The sequence below is a fragment of the Melanotaenia boesemani genome, chromosome 11, assembly GCF_017639745.1.
Source record: "Melanotaenia boesemani isolate fMelBoe1 chromosome 11, fMelBoe1.pri, whole genome shotgun sequence".
Taxonomy (NCBI): domain Eukaryota; kingdom Metazoa; phylum Chordata; class Actinopteri; order Atheriniformes; family Melanotaeniidae; genus Melanotaenia; species Melanotaenia boesemani.
Window position 1 is genome coordinate 15371557 of NC_055692.1, and position 18691 is coordinate 15390247.

The 18691-nt window shown below is 39.0% G+C and overlaps 1 protein-coding gene across 2 annotated transcripts; it reads right to left on the reverse strand.

Annotated features, from left to right (window-relative positions):
- Positions 1–997: 997 nt before the first annotated feature.
- On the reverse strand, positions 998–17412 carry mapk4 (mitogen-activated protein kinase 4). Of its 2 annotated transcripts, none has more exons than XM_042000444.1 (9): positions 17081–17412; positions 14106–15738; positions 12696–12871; positions 7502–7646; positions 6169–6251; positions 5689–5767; positions 5235–5448; positions 4700–4865; positions 998–4434 (listed from the first exon to the last, which is right to left on the reverse strand). In XM_042000444.1, exons 2-9 carry the CDS (start codon positions 14470–14472, stop codon positions 3484–3486), a joined length of 2181 nt encoding a protein of 726 aa, XP_041856378.1. In that variant the 5' UTR covers positions 14473–15738; positions 17081–17412; the 3' UTR covers positions 998–3483. The 2 variants fall into 2 exon arrangements, with proteins under 2 accessions (XP_041856378.1, XP_041856377.1); XM_042000443.1 differs by having other exon boundaries at positions 14106–15741.
- Positions 17413–18691: the final 1279 nt, after the last annotated feature.

Genomic DNA, 18691 nt, shown 5'->3' on the forward strand with positions numbered 1-18691 from the left:
GCTGGTGTGGGATGGCATTCTATTCTTCCACCAGCAATTGTCACAAGTCAGCAAATGTGGTTGTGTTGGTCACTCTGGCATGAGCATCACTCCTCAGTTGCTCCCTCAAATGTTCAATGGGGTTGAAGTCAGAGCTGCAGTCCTGAGTGTGGAGAAATATGAGTATAGAGAAAATGAGTGTGGAGAAATGGAGTTGCCACTGATTGCGGAATCTCATCCTGATGCATTGAGATTGCCTCCAATGATGATAATCCTTACTTTTTTCCAGTGAATGAGGTGCCACCCCCACACCATCATAATTCCTCTGTCAATGTACTGTATTGGTGTTGCAGTCAGCATTGTATCTCCATGTCTACTCCACACTCCTTATATTTTGACTTATCAAGGAACATTACATTCCTCCACACATCCACGTTCCAGTGCACGTTGCTGACACTAGTGCAGATGGACCTGATGGTGAAGGGTAATCATGGCCCGTGACATCTTTGACATCCCTCGATATAAGGTATTCGGTCTTCACTTTGGAGATGGTAGAGCTCACTCGAAATAATGCTGCAACTAGGTTTTGTGAAATTGTAGCTTGAAATTGCTCGATAACATTGCCATATGAAGCATGGTCCGTGGTTACAGGTGCTGCTAATCAGGCATTAATTAGGCACATGATTGCCAGCACCTGAGGAACCAGAAGCTCAAAACAAGAGTCAATTTCAGAATTAGCATTGGCAAGGCAGATTTGGCAAGTTTTTCATGATACTGTGCTCATATTCAACTCTGCTGCTCATCCTTTTTTCCACAAAATGTGACATAATTTAATGCAAACAAAATTTCAAGCAGTATTTGGCTTACTGCCAAAAAGCATTTACACCAAAGAAATAACCAGCCAATGCAAATTTTCTTGACCTTTTGTACTTTTAGCTAGCTAGCTAAACTTAGTGATAGCTAGCTAGGTAGACAAACAGACATACAGACAGACAGATAGATAGATCTCAATCTGGTATCAGATTACACTTAAACAGGTTAAGTTTTTATTATCGGTGTTTTTTTGTTTTGTTTTTTTTCCAACAAAAGCAGACATTTCCAAAAGGAGATATTATGACTTATCAAGTCAGCATTAAAACATCACAAAAGTTTTTAAAATTAAAAAGTTGACCAACTCCTCTTGAAGCACATGTAGATTACAAATGAAACAAGAAGCCACAGAAAAAAAGTGATATCTGGAAAGTCATGCAAAAAGAGGGCAATGCGAAAAGAGGGCAAGCTGGAAGCATTGAGGTGTACTGAGGCACATTTTCAACATTGCTTCACAGAATGAAGATAATTAACTACGGCTCAGTAATCACATGTATTACAGTGTGTTTGTATTACTTGGTAATGTTGTTATTGCTATAGGTTACCTGCAGAAGAAACTGTACTGCAAATGTGATCATTAAGCTTGTGTCAAAGAAAAATCTTTTTAATTAGCTAGACTGCATTACACCTTTAGTCTATTTCTGTTAATAGACCAGTTGCTCTGGCTCAAATACAAAGCACTTTACTTCCACTGAGTGCTAATTCAGCAGCAAAGGTATAGTTGGCCTATAATGTCAGGGAGACTAAAATTATTGTGGAGGATTGTAATATTCCAGGTGTCAAAAAGGAAATCCTGTATTCGTGAATGTGCTTGTGATACTACATGTGCTTTACTAGGATTATAAACAAATACCTGGCTTTGCTGACTCAGACTGTTAGAGCTTCTCACATAAGTATCCTTTGGAAGTAACTTTAAGTGGTGCTCACTGGCCAGTGTGCAGAGTAGGAATAGGTTGCTATGATGAATTCAACCATTTTAAAGTAACTTTACATGTGCATTAACAGTCAATGGCTGCAAAACATTTAAAAGAGAACTTTAATGACTGTGCAGAAAGTGTGGATCATGTAAAGTAGGAACAAGAGACTTTTTGCAAACTGTTGGTCTGGCATGGTTTCATACGAGACAAGTTGGTCTGGTATGAAAACATATAAGGTGATGAACTGAAAGACAGTAAAGCATTCTTATTTTGCAGTGTTGCTGGCAGTGTGTTGTGATATATCTCAAAACTGTGCCTCTGGCACTCCCTGTTGGTGGAATCCTGTGTCTGTCCAGCAAACAGCCCATATGGGCACCATTTCAGCCATTTCAATATGCTCACTAGCCTCTTCACTCCACAACTAAAGTGAATGTCAGATTATCTTGTTCGACAGGATACATGGAAAAAGCCAACAGCTTTCATCTGTTATTAACTTCCTGCAACTCACACTGTATAAATTATTTTACCCAGTCTGGCAAACTTTGTTGAGAGACAACAGATGGCAAAATATTATATATCACACTGTACGCATCTATTATCTAGCATGCTGGACTGAAAAGCATTCAGAAATGAGATTTAATACATTTATATCCCTTAATATTAATGTGGTTACAGGGCAGAACTAAAAGGTTTTGGGTCTAAGTTTCCAGCGATCTATACTCCCCAAAATATAAGCTACTGCTGTTGGTATTAGTGCTCTGTAGCTAACACTTAACTACCGATAGCTAAGCAAAATGCTAACAGAGGTGTGGTTGCCTAGACCAGAGTCAACAGTGTGTTTCAATAAAGAACAGATGATGATGTTGTTTGACGTGTCAGACAGACAACAAACCACTTCGACTAAAGCCAAGAATTACTATAATAGAATTACACATTCAAACTAAATACAAGTCACGCTAAATTCATAAACAATGACATATCCTAGTATTTAGAAATGTATGCAAGAATATTTTAACCTCATTATAATCTTGTGATATATGCTTGAGAATTAATGTTACTAAAGGTTTACATGTTCACAAAGAGAAAAGGCAGTAAGTCATTGTGGGGATGCTACAGCAGCAGCAAACAAACTCCTTGTGGTCCACCATGTCACAATTTGACTCATTATTTTTTTTAGGTAATACATTCAGAGTTGCCTGGAAAAAACATTTCCTGTGTCATTTCTTATTATTTGGTGAATATAACCATTGGAAGACTGTTGGATATTTTGAAGATTAAAAAAAAGATCTCATAAAGAAAACAAAGGAAATCCAAACAGACATGTGAGCTCTATAAAGTGGCTCTTTTCAATGGCCTGGATGTTATGATCAATCTTTAACTTGACAAATTGTAGCTAAAGATAAATACCCAAATTAATAGTTATTATTTAAAAATATGGTTACGTTGAACAAAATAAACACAAAACAAAATATTTGTAATGTTATTAAACATATTTTCTAATACTTAACCCAATTTCTTTATGACCTCTTATTGCCTGAGAACGTCTCACGACAACGCTTCGTGGATGTTTAAGTGATGGTTTTGCAATAGTGGCAAAAAGACAAAAGCTGCTACAGTCAAATGCCATATTAAATACCTCTCACTGCACAATGAACATTTGGAAGTGCTACCCATGATAATTGCTATGCTGTGCTGAACCTGCAGATGAAATTCAGCCTCAAGAATTTGGAGTCTGTGATGGTGGAATCCTGTGTTCTGGAAGCCTAGGTATCTGTCGTTTAATGTTTGGCTTGCTTTCTTCCGCCCACCCCCCATCTTTTCCTTTCGTCCCATTTTCTTTCTCCTTATTTTGTCGGCACAGTTTCAATGCTCGAGAAATAAACACGTCCAGATCAAACAAACGCTCTTTTTGCTTGATAGGCAGAGACTCCAAGGAGTCAGCATTCAGTGGCTGAGATACGGTGGAGGTAGAGGAAAGGGGTTGACATTCTGGTGGATACACAACAGGCACAGAGGGGGGTGATACTGTTTGAGGTGACTGGGGAGGAAAAAGAGCAGTGGGAGATGATGGAAAAAGAAAGGGAAGGGCGTTGGAGGAAGACGTGATAGATAGAAAGGGGCTCAGTCTGCCCCCATCATATTCAGCACATGACTGATGCGAGACTTCTGTGTAGTGGAAGACTGGTGTTGGGAGGTCAGTAGGGGAGAGAGGAAGCGGGGGAGAGGAGGTGTAGCAGGAAGGTGAGCACTGCTCAAATGAAGGACTGGGACTTGGTGAGTGCAGACGAGACTGAGTGCTCTCCACCCAACGTGAGATTTCCTGGAATAAATCACCTGTTTCCTCTTCCTCCTCTTTATCTTCCTCCTTCTTCATCTCCTCCAGGTCTTTCATGCGTCCACTAATGGGGTCAGTTGGCATGGGGAGGCTGCTTGTGTTACGTTTCCAGTGAGACAGATCCAGAATCAGCTTGGGCTCTGAGTAATGTTGAGGTTTTCCCTCCCTCCAAGCAATTTTATCCAGATACGAAGGAGAGCCCACTTTGTAATCACAGGAGCGCCCACAGTCAAGGTCCCCATGCCCCAAACCACAGACTCTGTCCAGAGAAGAGTGAGAGTTCTCCAGGAAGCGTTCAGCTGAGCTGCTATGGGAATACTTACGGGGGTCAACCTGAATGAAACAGAAAAGGGGGAGAAGGTGACAAATTAGATTGACGAAAAAGCTCATTATTATGCTCATGCATAAGTTTTTAACAAGCTGCAGTTTAACAGAGGCCCCACTCAGGCCTCAGCTATGAGCAGCTTTAATACACCTTTTAACCAAGTTACCTCCACCAACCCCCCCTACCCCCACTCACCCTGTTTACAATATCTCTGAAATAAGTTTATACCTGGGTGCAAATCAATCAAAATGAAGAAAAGTCAGCATAACCAACCTGAACCTCCTCTGTCAGTGAGCTGGAACTGGCACGAGGGTCCTTCTGCACCTCCTCATCCTCTGTGGTGTCTCCTAGGTCAGACTGAATATGGCCAGGGGGCATGCAGCGACATCTCCCGTCTGACTGTTGCCAGCACATATCTGTTGATACACTGTTTTCATACCTACAGAAGAGCAGAATTTAGATTTATTTTCCCAGTTCCCTCATGCATTTATTACCTGTCTAATGTTTAGAGATTAGAAAGGTTAGTACTTATGTTTTATCTGATAACTATAAGTTTAGGATTACTACAGTCACAGAATTATCCATTATAATACCTGACAAAGGTATAATAGATATAAAGTAAATAAATAAATAATAGTATAAAGATTTGAGTATAAGCCTAAAATCAGAGTTAAAAACTTGGTGTTGAAGTCAATGCATGTAGTTTGTAAATTGAAAATGATTAAAGGTATAGATGAGTGTTTGCCAATAGAAATAAAAAGCTTTACTTTTACATACAAGAGAAACTAAAAAAGTACTAAGTCTACACCTGTCCCAGTGGAAACTGGAGGCCTGACTGTCGCTGTCACTGAAGCTCTGACTGAAGAGACTGTCCAGCTCATCCTCGATGCGGAAGGGATGTGATGAGATGGGCTCATCCTCGGGACAAGAGTACTGCTGGAGAAAAACGTGGGACAGTGCTGCTTCAGCCGTGAGGCGATCCATGGGGTTAAATGTCAAGATACGCTCAAGAAAATCTACGGCTGTGAAGAGAAGAAAAGAGGGTTTTGGCAGAAGAAACAATATGAAGATGTCAATAAGATGAAAATAAGTTCCTGTTCCTCCTCCTGTTTTCAGGATCATCTCTTTCATCTCATCATCTCTTTGTCTGCCACACTTCAGATGAGCTGTGATTTTCCTCCTCACACTTTCTTTCTCCTCATATTCTATTTTAGACTGCTTGACCTCCCACATCTTCCTAGCACATTATTCCCTCTGCTCACCCTGAGCATCCACAGCAGGAAGCAATTCAGAGAAGGGTTTCTTGACTCTCCATCCATGACTGACGTATGAAGGCATCACCTGGTAAAAGCAGGGTAAAAGAAATGAGATAAGATTTTTAGTCCTACCATGGCAGTTATATGGTTGGTCTTTTATTTTTATTTAATTATTATTATTATTTTGCTAGCTGAATTAATCAACAGAAAATATGGACAGATTTTCAGAGGTGGAACATTTCCCAATTTAGAAGTAATTATTCACGATCTGGATCAAAGATATTTTTCATCTTTATTTAGACTTGGCAGTGTTGTGTCAGATTGCACTTTGGTTCATCTTGAAATACCTCTATAAATTAAAAACTACTACAGATTCCAGTTGGGCATACAGCATAGAGCAGAGGTCAATGGAGGGACTGGGGAATGCCTATGCTTGAAATTGTTATTGGAGTTATATATGACTGGCAGCACTGTCTGAGGCATCACCTGTAGCAGATCCTGCCTGTCCTCATCTCTCAGCACGGGCACTGTGTTGAGAATCAGCTGCATCTGCTCCAGCTCATGAGCTCCTGGGAGAGAAAGCCAACCAATCAGAGACAAGCAGAGAGGAGACAGCGGATCAGTTACATAAGCCAAAAAGAAAAAATGAAAAAGTCAAACAAAAATAACTGGGGCATGCGAGTCGTCAGGTGAAAGAAATAGCATGGTTAGAAAATTCTGTTTAGTTGATCCAGACAGGCTGAAATACTGTGCCATAAAACTGTTAAAACAGTTTTCAATTAAAACTGCACTGTTGGACCCACATATCATAACAGCCATTTTATATTATCATAAAAATGCCTCTTTGATCCACTTGAGAGTAATCCTTACAACAATTACATCCCGTTTAGAACTACAAACATTCTCCCCTGGACCAGACCCAGTGTAACTGTTAGAGGTCTAAAAAATCTAAACCTGGAAAGAAATCCGATGCTATCAAGGTCATCTCTGGTGAAAAAGGGGGAAAAGAAACAAGAATTAATACATTTTTTTATATCAACAAAAGGCTTTTTTTAGAACTAGAATTTCTAGGCCAATTAATTTAAAAGGTGTAAGTTTCCAACTGACAGAATTTTTTTTATTGCCTGTGTGACACATTGCGAGTTTGCCCTTTAAATATGTCCAGGACAACAGCAGGTGGTGCTATATCAACACAGTGCCCACTAAATAATCAAGCAATAATGGCTGAGACGGCATTGTCTCCTCTCTGGTAAACAAAGACTATGCTATGTCCACTATCCTCTGTGGGCAAACCAAACAGTTCTCTGACACTTAAGGTGTGAAAGTCTGCAGGAACACCGAGGAGCAGATGACGCTTTCGTGTTTCTGATGTGAGCCCTGCCTGTGGTGTAGTTGGCTGATGGAGGTCAAAATCAGTCTGTCCGTTGAAACTACATTTGCTTCAAACAGAGAAGATTTCTTTATAATCATTGTTATTCTGGTCAGGCAAAGAAGTAGCCTGCAGTAAGAGAGTAAAGTGTCTTGGTGGAGGACACATGAAGGAAAGAAAAACTCTCCTCTGCTCTTAGTGGATGAAATCTTTAAGCAATCTTTAAGCTTCTTTTATGAATTTCTGCTAGCAAGAAAATATTCATAATTTCACAAAATACGCATGAATGTGTTTGAAAACACTGTTAACTTGGCTGCACAACTATGCAGGATGTATATCTATTCATGTTTCACTTTTACATAGCAATAAAGGAATATAATCAGACAACAGAGATAAATTATTTCAAGAGGACACAGTTATGACAGTATTTGTATAGAGACTGAAAGGTACCTGCAAATAATGTGGATCCAGTAAGCATCTCAGCCAGTATGCAGCCAGCAGCCCACATATCTATGGCCTTGGTGTAATTGTTGGGGGACAGGAGCAGACGGGGGGAACAATACCACTTAGTTACCAAACCCTCTGACAGATAGCCCTGGAGAAGAACGTGAGATGGAGAAAAATAGCAGAAGGGAGTAAATACAGAAAGTTAATAGACAGATATGGAGTAGTGCTCATTTTAATGACAGTTTCTAATTGTTTTGGAATTCAGGAGGCCAGCTGCTTTATTGAAATAAAGATGTTTTGTCATTCTTACTTATGTGCTCAACAGTCCAGGACCTCCTGTGTATTTTAATCGTTTAATAATGCACTAAATGTTGTGGGGGCAAATTGAGTTTACGACCTGGGTTAAACTCAAATAGTCACATAAAAAACCTCTTATAATTTCTTTGAACCTAATGGCAAATGTCATGAGATAAAGGAAAAATGGTAAAAGTGAATGATATTGTTGTGACAGGCTGCTCACACTCACCCTCTTTTCTTCATATTTAGCCACTGAGCTCTGGAGTATTGTTTTAGAAGCTCCAGTCTTATCTCTTTTCTTTCATAAAGGATGCTTCGGTGTTGAAGCGCCTTTTCTAAGCATTTAGAGAACTTAAATGTGCTCTCATCATTGCTGTTACTCAGATACTTCCAGGTCATTTTACGCAGCTACAAAGCTTCCTCAGCAAAGGAACCTTTCAGCCAAACCTCTTAACACTTATTGTAGGTTGGCCTGTAATATGAGCATAATGTAGCTGATTGTTGCTGATTTACATTAAAAAAAAAATAAAATAAAAATATTCCATTTAGATAGCAGTCTTAAATGAACAACTCTAAATTATTTAATACTTTATGGAAGTACAAGTCACCCTTGCCACATGCAGTAATGGACATATGAACTCTAATACCAACACAGATGCTAGTATTTGAATTGTGTGCTGATACAACCTGTTTTCATTTCCAGGTCATCCAAAACTGCCCATTTATGAAAAGCAGTAGCACATTTAAACTACACAGAATTACTGTGGTATCTACATTACACACTTTAGGATCTTCTGAGTACTGCTGCTCTCACACAGCACCTTCTGTTTCTTACTTTTCCACATATTTACTTTGTGAATGACAATGATGTTACACATAGAGCTCAGCCACAAGCAAATGCATTCATGTAGGTGATAATGTGTTTTGTCAATTGCCTCCATCAACACACACCACATTATTTTCACTTCTTACTCTCCAAACTTAAAAAAAATCTCAAAATACCTACATTTACTATTCAATATTTCTGTTCCTTGCCATATATCTCCCCTGAGCCAGATTTACTACCTCAGGCTATTTACAGTCCTGGTAATAGAGGAGTGTAGTCTGTTAGACAAAATATGCTCATGAATCTCACACGTTTATATTTCTTGACAACTAAGAGCATGTTTGTTACCATTTATCTTTAAACTGTTCCATGATGACAGGCGTATTTCTCGTTGTCATTCCATTCTTGTTAATTTTACCTATTCCAATATTTGAATCATTTTCTGGTTACAAAAGTGAATAATCTACTCCTATTCACTCTCATTCTGATTTGAATGATTTTGCCTGCCTTCCCTAAAACCAGCTATTTCCTTTTTCATCGTTCGCCAACCCTTTATCATTTTTCTAAACTACTTGTTTAAAGCTCATCATACACACAGCATTGTATTTATACTGATAATGATGAGTTATCTCTCTCAAAATGGATGTAAGAAACTGCTCTGTAAGCTTTTTCACACCCGTTAAATTATCCTACATAAGCCACCTGTAACACCAGCTTAACATTACACTAAGAAGGGCATAGCTCCTCTCAAGAGTCTGCCCCAAAGTAGATTTAAATATTACATATTAGCTGAAATGTCTTTGCCTCCTCTGTCTTTTAGGTTTATTTAAAATAAAAGGTAGCGCCGCTTCTTCATCAACAGGCTATTGGTATGACTCTGTAAATTAATTTATTGTGGGGTGCTCACACCAGTGTTTCCTTTCTAACCCTCATACATTGGTCTTAGCAGTGTGCCAATATATAGAACTTGTTTTTTTGTACTTTTGTGGGTTTTCTCAGGGCTGTTTTAGTAGAAGTTGCATGTCTCAGAGAACACTTAGATAAATGACTGCCATAGTCGTGCAGCACTACTGAGTAGCTGTGAATAAAAAAAGCTCTAAAGTTATTTTAGCAGCTCTTTCAGCTTTCTACTCTCACTTTTTTTCAAGTTACACCTTCCTCTCTTATCCCACCTTTGTTCTTTTCTTATGGTCTTTTCTCCTGTACCCTTACATAACTGGTCCCATATCTACACCTTTTATCATTCCATCTCTACATGCTTATTCTGCCCTCACTGCACTTTACTTACACCCTCTCTTTCCCCTCCATGCCCCCCCTGCTCACTGTCTGTTCTCATCTGTCTGCAAGCAGATAACAGAGCAGAAACTAATGCTGAGTGCTCAGTGACAGTCTGACAAACACATACCCACCTTTCTTTCTCTCTTTTCTATGCTGATCAGGCTTGGAGTTTTCTTTCTGATTCTTGGTATATGGTTCTTAGTAAATTTTCAGGATGTGGTTTCATGTTTTAAAGATTTTTTTTTTTTTTTTTTTTACAAAAGCAGTTGATGTATTCTCAAACTATCTTAACACAATTTTCAGACTCTGTGTCACAGCTAATCCCTGAGTTAAAAAGATCTTTGCATTTTTTCTGTCTTCCATTTCCCTCTGTATTTGTTAGCTGTGACTGTTTCCCCTACTTTTCCTCTTTTTTTCCACATTTCACATTGTCTATTTTTTTTACAACATGCTTCCCAAACTTGCCTTTTCACTAGTTTCTTCCCTCCTCCTTTTCTTGCCCCTTTAAACACTCTGCCTCTATTCACCTGTCTTTTTGCTTCGTCCTTCATCCAGGTCATGAATAATTTCCAGGCATCTTCACTGCTGTCTCAGCAAGTGACGATCACACATGCACACTCAGAGAAACACTAAGTTCCTCCTGGTGTAGATTGTAAACAGCAACACAAACAACTCCCATTCTCCCTAACACTGTTTCCCTGATTTGTCCTGCTATCACTCTTCACCTGAGTAATGTTTGTGACTGCAGTCTCACAACCTTCACAGCACTGCAGAATCAAAAATGTCCCAATTAAAGGCACCATCAAAAGATAAAGAAAAGGGAAAAGGGAAGTTTTTTTTTTTTTTTTATTTAAAATTAGGATAATTATTCATCAGTAAAAACTCAAAATATTAACTAGCCAATCCTGCTGTCAAGCTTGAACCTGATTAAAATGCTATTAAGTTGAACTGTGTAGTAAAAGCCTTATTTGAAACCAGCATAAAAGAGACACTGAATCCTGAGAAAGTCACTCCTGAGTTAGAGAGAGGATGTACTCAAATTCACTACAGACATCTGCTGTGCTGTCAAAACTGCTTTACAAATAGTTCACAATAATCTCAGACACATATCATCATACAGGGAAGCAAACACAAAGGACTCTGATAAAATAGTTTTATGCAAATGAACAATGACAAACTGATACTCTGCTGGTGAACAGACTCATCACCCAGGACAGACTCCAAATGGCAAATTCATAAGCTAACAAAGGATATATATATATATATATATATATATATATATATATATATATATATATATACAGAGTGACAGAGTTAAACCTAGTTTTTGTTCTCCTGCAACGCACAAACTTATTGAATCCTTTTTGTTTTTACAGTATTTCTTCTTTTCCTTGTCTCCTCCCTTATATCCTACTCTTCCTATATTCCTCTACCCATATCCTCCTCACCCTTCCCAAAAGCACCCCCTGTGTCTGCACCCAACTGATCTCCGGTCTCGTGCTCTGGCCTGACAAAGATCGCCTTTCACAAGAGCTCCTCTTCACGTGCACAAACCCAAAAAAGCACACAAAGAGACAAACATGCACACACATCGAGTCCTACTAGTGTTACAATACTGCTGTGGGATCTTTGTGCATAATAAAGCAGAAGAGTGGAAAAGTAAATTGCCATGTTAATCTCTCAGGGGCCTTCATCTACAGTGGACAGCCTCATCACAGTGTTTGATTAGCACAAAAACTTGACACCAGGAAGATGTTAATTGCAGGGCTTGGGCTGGAGAGAAATCCCATTGTAAAAGGTTCAGGTCAGCAACATCAGACATGGGGATATGTAATTAGAGAAGCCATTAATAATAATAATAATGTAACTTTGTTCTCCTACCAGATCTTCTAGAGAGAGATTTTGAAACTCTTTTTGTTTAAACACTCTGTGTGCCTTATAGAAGCAAATTTAGAAGCAACTGAAGACCTGAGATTATTTATTCTTCTATAACGTGAAGTGTGCACCCCACTGATTTTCTATAGGAGTGTTGTGTTGTAACAGTATGTTATCTATTGCTATGCAAAGACAAGGGTTCATGCACTGCTGTCAAATAATCACACAGTGGCCATGGCTTGAAAAGCTGCTGTCTATCTCCTGATAACAGTTCTGCCTGTATGAAGTAGAGATAAAATTCACAACTATTACACTATTCTCCCTAGATTCATCCAACAGCTGCAGAACAGCATGTAGTGCTTCAAAGCAGAAAAGAGAGTGAGTTGAATATATCTGGTGAGTTGAATATTTATAGTATTCATTTTTGTAGGACAGTGTTCAAAAAGCATGACAAAAGCAATGCAAATAAAAATATTGAAAATGAAACTTAAGATTAATATGCAACTTGAAACATGAGCTCAAACCAAAAAGAATAATGCAAAGGATAATCACAGGCATTTACTGGCCCCTGGTCAAAAAACACTAGCAATTAAGCTACATTTACTACATGCCTCCAAAACAGCTAATTTACACATGTACCAACAGACATCCATTGGCTGACGTGTTATTTATGTTAATATCACCCAAATATATTTCTCCTGCATGAGCTCTTTACTTTAGTTGTGCTCGCTTGGACTTTACTTAATGTGTAGCTAGTGAAGCATCAAAAGGCTCAGAGAGACAAAGTAGTCTCTTTGGAAACCACTCTGAAAAAGATGTCCATGCTAAATAGTTAACATTAAGAGTGTATATGAATACATATGAGTATGAATGTCCTCAGAGTGTATGTATTTGTGAACTATGGGCCCTTGTGTGTCTCACCTTATGAGAATAATGAGCATCAACTATTCTGGCCAGCCCAAAGTCTCCAATCTTGAGCAGCAGTTGGTCCATGTTGATAAAAATGTTGGCAGGCTTCAGGTCTCGGTGCAGGACATTAGCTGAGTGGATGAACTTCAGTCCTCTCAGCAGCTGGTAGAACAGCAGAGTGGCATGACCTGTTCAAGGGCAAAAATCAGACATCTGGAGGGAACACGCTAATCTACTCTTGTAATAACACTTAGTCTATAATACTTAGTCCTAAATCACTAAATACTATGATAGTCACACCATCCACAAAATAGCATTTTTGGACATGTGACTTGTAGAGAGAGAGAGAGAGAAAAAAAAGATAAAAACAAACAATACCAAAAAGTTCAATCAAAAATGTCTTTAGTAAAGTTAAAAAAAATCCATTTAGCTCATGAGAGATCAGATTCATAAATTACTGACTGAAATTACATATCTTAAGAATCTAATTAAATTTTTACATAGTTTTTTTTTTTAAATACTAAATGTTTTTGCCCATAGATACAACTGACAAGAGTTTCAAATGCTTCAAAGGAAGTGTCACACCTGCAAAGTGTTGATAAATTAAAAATGAAATGGAAGTTTTAAAATGATTTCTACCCTTAGAAGGAGTGTTTAACAAAACAATCCCACCTCAATGCCCACTTAGTAGTTTTTGAACATGCCAATTTTACATAAAGGACTTCAGCACTGGTCAGGTCCAAGCTGTAGATCACACATGGGTCATACTCTAGTACATGAGTCCTGAGCAGGCATGAGTCCAACATAATGCATCTTGTCTGGGGCCCACTAAGATCCATATAGTACAGCTCACATGATTCCAGCTGGGCTCCCTTTTTGAGTCCAAGTTGGAACACTAATGTTAAATGCTAGCACAGACTCAAAACGAGCATAAAAAATTAGGGCCCATCTGGGTTTAACAAATGCATAGGGAAGCACCCAGTGTAATCCTGCATCACAAGTATGTGGGCAATTGGTATGGGACATGTGGACAGTCACATATGGGGCCCATTTTACAGCCATTTTTCTACAACATGGAGGCGACTTACCAATGTTTCCTGGGAGATAGACCCAACCTAAAACATACGTAGCTTAGTGTAAATTTGACTCTAAATTAAACCCTGTGAAAAACTATGACGTAACAATTACTCTATGCTGGATTACTTAAAATTAGCAACTGAAATAATGAATTTATTAGGAAAACTAAAATAATCTGGTTAATCTGGTTTAACACATAAAATTATTTATAATCTGACTTTGTTTTCATGTTGTCCTGTTGATTGTTTTAGGGCCCTTCAGCACTGGTTTCATTTTTCAGAATATAATCTTAAATCCAAATTTCAGTCCATCTTTCCTTATTCTCACTTATCCTTCTCTCCTTACCAGTAGGTAGCGGTCCTTGTTCCAGCAGCCGAGCCAGATCAGTCTCCATGCACTCCTGAACAATGTAGAGAGCACTGAGCTGGATTGGGTCTTGCGACAGTGGTCTTCCATATGGAGCTAACACCTCATGGACCCGTACTACATTCTCATGTTGCAGCCGGCGGGTGATTTTTACCTCCCGTAGGGCGTGTTTCACTGTCACGGTGTCTCGCATCACCAGCTTTTTAATTGCTACACGCTGTCCAGTTCGCTGGTCCAAAGCTGACAGGACCAGACCGGTGACACCTGTGCCAAGAGGCTGGGGGTCAACAAAGTGACCACTGAGTTCAAAGCCATGGAAAAGGAGAGGGGTGTCCTGACTAGTCATCACTGCTGAGTCTGGAAGTATTGTGGGCTAAGACAGATACAAAGATAGCTTCCAGGTGCAGGTACCAGATGATGGATGTGCTCTTATTTGATCATGTTTTATTTTCTTTTGTTTGTTTGGTTGTTTTTGTTTTTTGCTTTTTATTTTTGCATGTTACATCTTGCTGGCGAGTAGAAACCTGATTTGATGAATACTTGCTGCATGTAGATGTCTATTTTATATTTCTTAAGGCTCAAGCTATTAAAAGTCTTACAGAAAGTGTTCTTACAAAATTTTAAATGGGTTCATTACAACAAAATTGCAAAATCTATAGCTATATTCATTACTTATCACTAAATAAATAATTTCCTTCTGGCCTAAGAGGAACTCCCCTTATGCATCACCTCTTTATGTATCTCTACTTGGGGATATTCTTCCAAAATAATGTTTAGAATGGAACAGCTGTTGCTTATATTGACCTAATAAAGGAAAATTACATGTAAAAAAAACTAATAATAATAATAAAATGTAATTTGATGTACTTAAGAGAAGAAATGCATGAGCCTAAAACTAAATCTCATAACAGAAAGAAATCTAATGTTTGGTTTTTATCAGTGATCTTGTATTCTTATGTTTAAACATGTTCTGGAAAGACTGCATGGATTTAAAAATAACAGATCTCTTTCAACATCTTCTTCTTAACAGTTGATGATGTTTTATGCTGTAGTCTGCTGCATGAGCAAAATTTTAATCTGTTTCTTAAAATTCTTCCTGTTGATATCCAGAATATCAGTGAGGCTTATTAATACAACCTAGGGCAGGGGTATCCATAGAAACAACCCTCTATGAGGAGGATTCTTCTGAAAGTCTCAGCACATCATGGGACAGCACCAGGAAGAGGCTTAGCTCTGCCCTCCTCTCCCTTTCTGCTCACACTGCTGTTTGTTACAGTCTGTGATGTGAGCAATCAAAGCTTTTTGATGGTGAAGCAGGCAAAAGTAGGCGGGATCATGAGGTTTAAATTCAATGAGCCTCTGTTGGCTCCTCCTCTTCCTCCATGATACCACAGTGTGCGTCTCAGTCAGTCAGACAAGTTCATTCAGAATAACATCCACAGTTAGATGGAAGTCAGATCCTGAAACCGTGGTATCCCTTGTTTGTGCACGTGCATTTAATCCCTTAGTAATCTCCTTCCTGTTGCCTTCTCATGAATGTAGGGATTTCAGCATCAGGCTGTGGTCACTGAGAACATTTTGCTATTATCTGTGTAGCTCTACACATCTGCTGCTGCTGGGGAGAAAAAGGGGAAAACAGAGTGAACAGAGAGCAGAGGAGATGAAAGTTACACAGCAACAGAATCTGCTGCAGAAGAGTTGCCATTACATAACGCCCGAAAAGCGCAGTAACCTAATCTACACAAGCAACTCTGTGTACTAAGACAGGATAATCATGTCCTTACAACAATGTTTTAATATCTACTTTATGCTGCTGTTAACATTTCAAAGCAGAGAAAAAGTTTATTGAACAAATTAACATTTGCTTTCTTTCATTTGTTCATCACTTCTTACATTTCTTTTGCTCCTATTCCTGCCTCTAGAAAGGCTATGCAGTGGTACAAAACAAATGCACTGACGTTCTCTAACCCCTGGGCTACAAGAGCTCAAACAATCCATCAATCCATAAAACAAATCTCTGCAATCGAAAGCCTGAGGGCACGGTTGAGAATGAACTCTCCCACAGTCTCAATATCCTTCAGTAACTGGGCAACAGTTGTTCTTTTTACAACCTTCAGAATACTTCCACTCGTGTTTGGCTCAGTCAGTTTGGCTGTGACAGACTGCAAGAGTGTAAGGTGAGAACAGAGAGAGCAGAGATGGAGCATTGACAGTGGTGCTGAGTGGGAGGTGCAGCACAGGGGTAACTTTATAAATAATGCATAACAACTAGCGACGGCCGTTGGTTCTCTCTGAGCATTCATTCTCCATATTTTCTCAGGTTATGCAATGATAACTTAGAAGTCATTTATGGCTGGATGCAGCAGAAAATTGTTCGAAATCTTTTTTACTTTTCTTTTTTATGTAACCCCAGAGTCAACAGGCTTAGAAATGTCACAGTGGCTTTAATCCTCTTTATTTATTCTAAATGAAATACTTTATTTGATATGAGCCAGAATGATAATAACAAAGTGACAGCAGATATGAGCAAACAAAAGGGCATCTGTTGTTTGCTGTGTTCTTCTGAGATCTCTTGCTTTCATTTCTTTTTCTCTCCCCTTTCTTTCTTAAAAAATCTCTATTTCTCAACCAGCATTAATGTATTTTTACTTTAGATGTGAAAACGCTGCATCCCCCTGGCTGCATGCAGCTGCCTTTGTGTGTCTGTAGTAACGCCCCTCTGACAGAACAAAAACACAGGAATTGAAGTGCTTAATAAAACATAGAGCCCCGTTTCCGAATGGAAAAAAGTGTACAGACCAAAAAAAACAGCCCTGCGCTTCGTTTCCATCTTCGAGCATCGTCATGAAATTTTATCTAAGTATCTGTTTGATGGCTGATAACAAGATGATAAAGAAAAAAAAAACCAAACAAACAAAAAAATTAGACACAAAGATAACAGCTTTCATATTCACCCGAGCATCACGCAGCCGCAGCCTGTCGTCCGCAAACAAAGATCCGCTGGACAAGATGTGACAGATAGGGTTCCTTGGAAGCAAACAAAGTGAAACAGTGCGGCATTTTCCTCCAGGTGTCGGGGTTTTGTGTGATATTCAAGATGATACAGCAGAGAGCAGTCAGTACGGGTCGGCACTGGTGCTGGTGGGGAGGGGAGGAGATGATCCGCCGAGATGAGATAAGCTAGAGGCTGATGTAGAGCCGGTTATTGTGAGCTGTTCACTCTCCGTGAGCGCTTCAGATGAATGATCTGAGAGTAGGAGGAGAAGAAGGGAGCATCCTGATTCAGGTACCAGACCTGAGTGGCCTCACACTCTGACACACTGCACCACACACGATAAAGTGATAATCTCTCCTTCTCCCTGCTCTTATCCATTATTCTTCATCTCTCTGCCTTTCTAGAACTCCCAGCAACCCCCTGACCTCAGTTAAACTCACCCCCTGTCTGCACAGGGCTGGACTTAATGGTCTCCAAACCCATAGATAGAACCACAAGTGAGCTAATTAAAATATGGGAATCAAGGAAAGAAAATGAAGGAAAATATTTAAAGCTGGACTCCAGCTTCTGCCATATTGATTAATAAAAAATTAATCATTACAGATTTGTGGGTTTGAGATTCTGAGGGAAAATAATGTTAAAGAAGAGGCTCTATATTTATTTATTGTAAATCATAATTACAGTAGCAAGAATGCAGACATTTGGACCTCCAAAAAATGGTTTACTTCAATTTAGGAGTTTGGGATAATAATTGTGTAACCTTGCATACGCATATTACATGTGCAAATGGGGGAATTATAGGCCTATACTTAAATTTGATGTTAAATACACCACTTTATTTAGTTTCTACTTTATAAAGACGTTAATAATCCATTGTATTTAAGTTGTCATCAATTTGTCGTAATGCAAAATCAGAGAAAATCTAAATGTGGTGAGCATTTAGGTTCACTTTGTGATTTCTCATTTCATCAAAACAATTTCTGACAACCCCAGAAAACAGGCCTTCATTAAGATGGAGAGAGTGCAACAGAAGCTGGACATTAAGCAAAGCTTTGCAAATGTTTGCAGTGTCTTATAGGCTGTTCTGTATAACAGTCTGTTTAGTAACATCGTTCCATTCTCTGTGGTTAGTTAGGCTCTTTGTATGAGTAATAACGGGGATAGAAGGGAAAAGAAAGAGAAGACAGGTCATGGTGGGTGCAATAATGATTATGCGAGGTGCTACAGCTAGAGGGATTAATAAAAAGGAGGGAGGCTGTGGAGAGAACAGACCCATGAGTCACTTAATGTAATGAACTGCGTGTTATGCTGTTGTTGTCATTTGTCCATGAAAAAAGTAGAGGACGGTTACAGGGATAATTTTGGAGTTTACATGTAATTTCTGCCTTGTTATTTTTGTTTATTTTACTAGCTAGTCCCATGAGATCAAATATCCTATTTTATGAGACAGCTGGATCGAGGAGCAGCCTTGCAAACTCACTGGATCGGGAGATACAACCTAGGAAACATGTTAATTTATGTACAGGATATGCTGGAATCCACAACCAAATGAGACTACAACAACCACATA